A 7536-nucleotide genomic window follows, 5' to 3' on the forward strand; every position below is an offset into this window, starting at 1 on the left:
AATGAACATAATGCTGGATTGAGAAATCATTTTTCCAAACCCCTCCTCAGCATAGGATTTACTAAATCATCTTTGACGGTAAATTATCCAAGTTCTCTTTGAAGACTTCCAGCAAAAGTACCAACCGTCTCCACTTAGTTAGGTATATTCTAAAAAATAATAATAAACCAATCCAACGTAACCTCTTCCTCGACAGAAAGAGAAACAGGATAGGGATGAGCAGACATATTAAACAGATGAATGTCTTATGATGGTGGCAACACCCAATCATCTTTGATTGACGCTTCTTCTTTTTTCGGTCAGTCCCTTCCTCGCTCCAGGTGTACCACAAACTGTCACCCTGGCCAAGCCAAGGTGGTCTTAGAAGGAAGGCCCCTTTGCTGCTACGCGTGTATCTTGTGTGCAGAAGGAACCATCTCCACTCAGGAAGGTACCGTGTTTCAACGAAAATAAGACAGTGTCTTATTTTCTTTTGACCCCTGAAATAAGCGCTTGGTCTTATTTTTGAGGATGTCTTATTATTTTTGAGGTGCAGGAGGCGGATAGCGTGGTCACCTCAAGGCTGCTGCTGTGTTGCAATATTTTCAGGGAGGGCTTATTTTGGGGGGAGGGCTTATTGTAGCATAGGTGCTCAAAACCCGATCAGGCTTATTATCCGGGGAGGTCTTATTTTCAGGGAACATGGGTAGGAGACACCAAGGGGAGAGGAGTTCTTGAAAGATGAGGAGAACAGTCCATGAAGAATTTCCATTCAGGGATATTTGGAAGCAAACCTGTGAGCCGTGAACAAAGTCTCATGGGTGATGTCAAAAAGCCAGTTATTAGGTAAACTGAGGAAAACTAACAGATCTAGGTTGAAAACTTCAACAAATATGAGAAGCAAGAATTCATTTTTGTATATCTTTTTAAATATTGAATTGTTGTCTGCATTTATGCAGCCCGGGTCTGGAATAAGAATGGGACAACTCACCACGGCCATCTCACTGCGGCCAACTCACTGCAGGACAGCTTGATGAGGGACAATTCAACAAATACAAAAATTAAATTTATTTTGACAGAACCCTGGGCAATAAAATAATAAAATTAAAAATCCAGAAAAACAAGAGTTACAATAATTTGGATGAAAACGTGGTCGCCAATAATAAAAATAACCGAATGAAATGATAAATGCAGCATTGAATTGTCCCACAGCAAGTTGGCCATGGCAAGTTGATCATGGCACGTTGGTGACAATGAATTGTCCTAGACCTGATCTGGTACATATGACAACATTTTGTAGAAAAACCGATTAAGCAACCATGGCTTGTCAATCTCTGTCTGTAGGAACCTGTCTGTTGAAAATCAGCTCAACTCTGCTTCTCTGTTGAGAGAGGGCATTATGTCTTCCATGAATACAAAAGGAAAGTCCTTAATGAAAGAATTGTCCCTGAGTGGGGGTCCAAAGGGCGAGTTCCTCAGGGTGTGCCCATTGTCTGAAAAAAAAACACCAGCCATTTAAATAACACAAATAACGCAAACACATCAAGGGCACTATTCACTTAACTGAAGCTGAACAACCACCGTAAAACTACAGATTTGTCTTACTTTAAAAATATTGATAGAGGAGAGCCGCCGTGGCGCAGTGGTTAGAATGTAGTACTGCAGGCTAATTGTGCTGACTTCAAACTGCCTGCAATTTGGCAGTTCGAATCTCACCGGCTCAAGGTTGACTCAGCTTTCCATCCTTCCAAAGTGGGTAGAATGGGGACCCAGACTGTTGGGGGCAATGTGCTGACTCTGTAAAGTGCTAAGAGAGGGCTGTAAAGCATTGTGAAGTGGTATATAAGTCTAAGTGCTAAATGCTATTTATACCAATGTAAACAAAGTGTTCTATAAAAATTAATGCCTGTCACCTCATCCTTGACCCTTGAAATATGTATGGCTTTACTGGGGCTATGTAAATCACTGACAGTAGGCTGAATTGAATTGCACGCAACATTTGTTGGAAATCATTAGAATTAGGGGCCTCCATGTTAGAGGAGTAGAGGGATGCGATGGCTCAGTGGCTAGGACGCTGAGCTTGTCGATCAAAAAGGTCAGCAGTTCAGCTATTCAAATTCCTAGCGCCCGTAACGGAGTGAGCTCCCATTATTTGTCCCAGCTTCTGCCATCCTAGCAGTTCAAAAGCATGTAAAAATGTAAGTAGAAAAATTGGGACCACTTTGATGGTAAAGTAATAGTGCTTCGTGCACCTTTGGCATTTAGTCATGCCGGCCACATGACTATGGAGATGTCTTCGGACAGAGCTGACTCTTCGGCTTTGAAACAGAGATAACCACTGACCCCTAGAGCCGGAAAGGACTAGCACATATGTGAGAGGGGAACCCTTACTTTTGCCTTTTATGTGTGAGGAGGAGTCAAAAGATCAAGATAATGGGCATAAATCACTCACCCACAAATCACCTTCTTGACTCTGTATGCCCCCTTTTCTCAGATGTCTGCAGCTCTCTCAAAACGTATCAGTGTAGGTTTCTCAACCAAATACCATCTAACTGATCCCACTGGCTGAATCCGATTCAACTACTAGGTCATGAAATAAATATCTACCCCATGCATCCAGATTTCTTGAGAAAGGATCTCCAATAGCACACCAGAAAAATATTTGAGAAAGGAGTATTCAACCATACAATTGCCAGGATCTGGATTCATATAATTTTTGAGGGTTAAGCTGTCTGGTGATATAGATCTTAGGAAGCTCTTCACCTTTTGGGAATCTTCCTCTCCATTCTAGCCAGTTTATTTCCACTACTGCCTTCACCAAGTCCATCCTTTTTGTTAATCTGGGCTGTTTCCCTTTCTCATATTTACTAGAGAGCTTTCAATCCATTTTTTCCCTTTATTTTAATTTTGCCAAAATTCCCTGGATTTTTTAGGTGCAATATCATAGCCATAATTTATTATTTGTAGGCAGTATTACAAAGGCATGTTTTATTATAATCGTGTGACATTAATATCTGAGGTCTTGCCTGTCTTCTCCCCAGATGCAGAGAAGTGCACAAGATGTCCAAAAAATCACCATCCAAATAAAGGCCAAAACAAATGTATCCCCAAAAATATAACCTTCTTGTCATACAAAGAAGACTTGGGAATGATTCTGGCTTCCTTTGCCATCTTCTTATCTTTGGTCAGTGTCTTCATCTTAGCAATCTTCATCAAATTCTTGGAAACTCCCATAGTCAAAGCCAACAACCGGGACCTCTCCTACCTCCTCCTGGTTTCTCTCCTGCTGTCCTTCCTGACTTCCCTCCTCTTCATTGGTCCTCCAAAGCCAATCACCTGCCTCCTCCGACAAACCTCCTTCAGCATTATCTTTTCCATTGCTGTCTCTTCTGTCTTGGCTAAAACTATCATGGTGGTGCTGGCCTTCCTGGCCACAAAGCCTGGGAACTTTGTGAGGAGATGGCTGGGAAAGACTTTGGCCAACTCCATTGTCCTTTCTTGCTCTGGTCTGCAAGTTGTCATCTGCATCATCTGGTTGGGAGTTTCTCCTCCATTTCCCGAAGATGACATGCACTCTCAGACCGAGCAGATTGTCCTGCAGTGCAACGAAGGTTCTGTCGCTATGTTTTATGTTGCCCTGGGCTATATGGGTTTCCTGGCTGCCATCTCCTTTGTGGTGGCTTTCCTGGCCAGGAACCTGCCTGGGGCCTTCAATGAAGCCAAGCTGATCACCTTCAGCATGCTGGTTTTCTGCAGTGTCTGGATGTCCTTTGTGCCCACTTACCTGAGTACCAAAGGGAAGTACATGGTGGCTGTGCAGGTCTTCTCCATCTTGGCCTCCAGTACTGGATTGTTGGGCTGCATCTTCATCCCCAAGTGCTACATTATCATTCTGAGACCAGATCTGAATACAAAGGAGCATCTAACGGCAAACAGTAAAGAAGGCTTGAAAGGGAATGCAAAATAGCCTGACAATTGTCACAAACTTCTCACAATCATTTAAGAAGTAAACAAGTTGATTCCCTCTACAGATTCTGGAGAAATTAACTTTGATGATTTGATTGGTAGCACACTCTGTATTCTACCACTGGGAGAAGTGCATATATCCAAATGTCTATAAAATTCAATAAGAGCAGGTTTGCCTGATTTTGCCCTTTGGGGGGGAAGATGGACAGCGACCAGAGCTTTATTTAATAATTGATCTAATAATCTACTATGAAGGCAGCATTAAAATGTTAAAATATTGTTCACACATTAAAATAAATATTTTTTCAAACATTAAACTTAGTTCATCTGAAAGCATTGTTAAATACAGATTGGATTCTATATGTTGATATAGTTCTGGGAGACAATCGAGTAATTAAAGATGTACATGTGATGTTGCATGAACCCCCTTAAACATTGAAGGTGACATCTTACGAAGGTCCTGTGCCTAAGCCAGGAAAATTATTTTATATATTAAACAAATAATTTCCTGCTTCTAAGAATTGGCATGAAAATATGTTGTGATCAGTTTTTTAAATGTCTTCATATTCCAAATGTGAAACAATGGAAGAATATGTTTCGGTATGGTCTGGATTAAATAATACTTTGAAGGATTATATTAATGTTATATTAAAAATATAAAATTTTTATTTTTCCCTTTTTCCACCTTTTTTTCCTGCTCATATATTCAGTTTCTTATAGTTACTATAACATACGTACATGTATTTGTTTTGTACAATAGGTTTTACTGGCAGATAACCCGGCATTGCCTGAGTATTTATTTATAGGGGGAAAACGTCCGGACCAAACGTAATTTCTAATGTTGGACAAACAGTTCCCTAACTTCCCACCAAAGGATCCACACTGGGAAAAAATCATATAAATGCGTAGAATGTGGAAGAAGCTTCAGGACAAGCAGGCTTCTTACTTCCCATAAAAGAATTCACAAAGGAGAAAAGCCCTATCAACGCATGGACTGCGGAAAGAGCTTCAATCTCTCTAGCAACTTTACTTTCCACAAAGCAATCCATACAGGGCAAAAAACCAGTGCAAAGAGCTGGAATCATCCCAGCACCCCTACTTCTTACAAAAGGATCTACACAGGAGAGGAAACCTTATCGGTGTGTAGTGAGGAAAGATTTTCAACCACTCCAGCAATCTTGCTTCCCATAAAAGGATCCACACAGGGCAAAAGAAAATATAAATGCCTAGCATGTGGGAAAGGTTTTACTCAGAGCTCTCACCTTACTTCCCATAGAAAGATCCACAGTGAGGATTAACTATTTGAACGCATAGAATGTAGTAAAAGCTTTTATTTTGCAGATCTCATCACCTATGATGGAAAGTGCATGGAATTTTTCAGTATAAACATTTTACTTGTCCTCAGAAGGAGCTATCTGTATATATCCCAAATTTGCTATTAATTTTACTTAGCTATTATCAGATTTGGCTTTTGAGGGTGAACAATGTCCTACCCTTCAAACACTGGTTTTGTGTAGGAGGAACTCTAAATTTGATATTCAGGCAATATGAACATCAATAAGTAGACATTATACAGTACATTCATTCCCTTTTAAAAAAAATGATTGACCTTGTCATGTTAACAGTTACAGTCAAAAGGTGGTTTTGAAAGCCACACCCAAATTTTCCAAGGGCCAATGTGACTCTTTGGCTTGAGATTTTCATTTACCCAACTTCCAGATGATAGAATTGACCCTGCTTTTTCTCTGTTTCATAAAAAATAGTTTCAGAAATTACCAAATTTACCTTTATCTGAAGCTAAATGATGTAATATTTAAATGAAAAGGCTGACCCACAAGCTTACCTCAAAATTATAGAATTTTAAAGTCTCCAAACATTGCACTTTTTCTCCTTAAGTTAAATGCCATGCCTTCGGAAGTTGTGGGAGCTTCCTCAGTGAGCCTAATAGAACCTCCAAAACTGATCTAACATGCTGGTCTCAAATATTCAATGTCTTCATGCAGACTTCCTTCGTTGGTGAAGAATTACATTTCTGAGAGGGGGGAAAAATAAAATCAAGATAAATGCAATGTATGCAGAGGAACCTAATTTTCAGAATTTAGATTAATTTTAAATGTGCTTTTCTCTCCCACCTAAATTTGCCTCAAATTATTTATTGAAGAGTGACCAGCATTCAACATGTTATTCCAAATAAAAATATTTATAGAGTGATCAACCCTAAATTATATGTTGAGTAAGGCAACCCTATAAATCTAAATAAACAAAAAGCCAGGCACAGATTAAAACATTAATTCAGACTTTAGAAATGGCAATGTTTTATATAAATTAAATATGTGCCAAAGACATGGTAATAAATAATATAAATAAAAAGTTCAAATTATTTAAATATAACAATTAATAGATTCCTTTGTCAAAAAGAAGAGGTATGTCAATCTGCAGCATGGCACTTGATAAATATGAAAAAAAATGAACTGTGTTCTAACAAAACACTACAATCACTGCTCAAGGACACACAGATTTTTTTTTTAATCTTTGCCCTAGATTCATCCTGGGTCTTTCAGCTCTTAAAGCACGCCTACACAATTTGTAGAGGGGAAAGGGTCAGATTAATATCCTAAAAATAATTGCAGGCTACACAGGAATATCTGACACATCAATCAGTATGCAATAGCAGCAAATGAGTTTTTGAGGTGTCTGTGACACCTACAGGCTTTGCTTAGCAGTGTGTCTTTTGGAGGAAGTGGCTGCAGAAAAGGTGGTGGAGCCTTCTTGGTTGCACAACCCTTGGGAGCAATGGATTTAGTTTTCAGAAAAACAAGCATTGTACAGGCCCATCCTAAAGACTCAACCAGCTGAAAAGGTATTTTTGAGTGAAGGCCACATTTAATTTTATGCATTTAGAGGTGAGAGGGGAAAGGAATGCAAAACAAGTCACAGGAAGAAGTGGGTACAGAGCAGAAAAACTAGTGAAGTGGGAAATTAAGACACTGTAATAAATTACAGTAAGTAATTGTTTAATGACCAGTTCACTTCTGAATATCCAGCTGATGGAATCTCTCTGTTCTGACTCCTTTTCCAACTCGGCCTCTTCCATTGACACATATGGTGGGTCATGCAAGCCTATTGCTAGTTTTTAATCAAGTACCTATCTCAATACTTCTCTTTTCCACTTTGAATAGAATCATGGAATTGGGAGAGACTTTGGTGGTCTTTTCATCCAATCCTCTGCTTGATCAGGTGAACCTACAACATTCCCGAAAAATAACTATCCAATCCTTCTTGAAAACTTCCAGTGATGGAGCGCCCACAACTCCAGGAGGCAAGCTGTTCCACTGATTGTTCTGTCAGGAAATTTCTTTAGTTCCAGGTTGGATCTCTCTTTATTGAGTGTCCATCTTGTCCTGTCCTAAGATGCTTTGGAGAGTAAGTTGACCCCTTCTTCTCTGTGATGGCTCTTGGGTAAGAGAAGATTACTATCATATCACCCCTAGTCCTTCTTTTCGTTAAGACATATCTAGTTCCCTTAACCATTCATCATACAATTTAGCATCGTATCATCTTTGTTTGTTGTTCTCTGTATTCTTTTAGGGT

At 39.5% G+C, this 7536-nt stretch overlaps 1 protein-coding gene across 1 annotated transcript in view; it reads right to left on the reverse strand.

The window, feature by feature from the left end:
• Positions 1-3816: 3816 nt before the first annotated feature.
• The window catches only part of LOC309391815 (zinc finger protein 202-like), a 29435-nt gene continuing 25715 nt past the window's right edge, over positions 3817-7536 (reverse strand). The window contains exons 5-6 of the mRNA XM_081952590.1: positions 5789-5977; positions 3817-3901 (exon numbers count right to left, since the gene is read on the reverse strand). Of these exons, the coding sequence (XP_081808716.1) occupies positions 5970-5977 (8 nt within the window). The 3' untranslated portion in view covers positions 3817-3901; positions 5789-5969. The remainder of the gene's footprint in view (positions 3902-5788; positions 5978-7536) is intronic.

Source organism: Natrix helvetica (genome assembly GCF_964273705.1).
Source record: "Natrix helvetica genome assembly, chromosome: 1".
NCBI lineage: Eukaryota > Metazoa > Chordata > Lepidosauria > Squamata > Natricidae > Natrix > Natrix helvetica.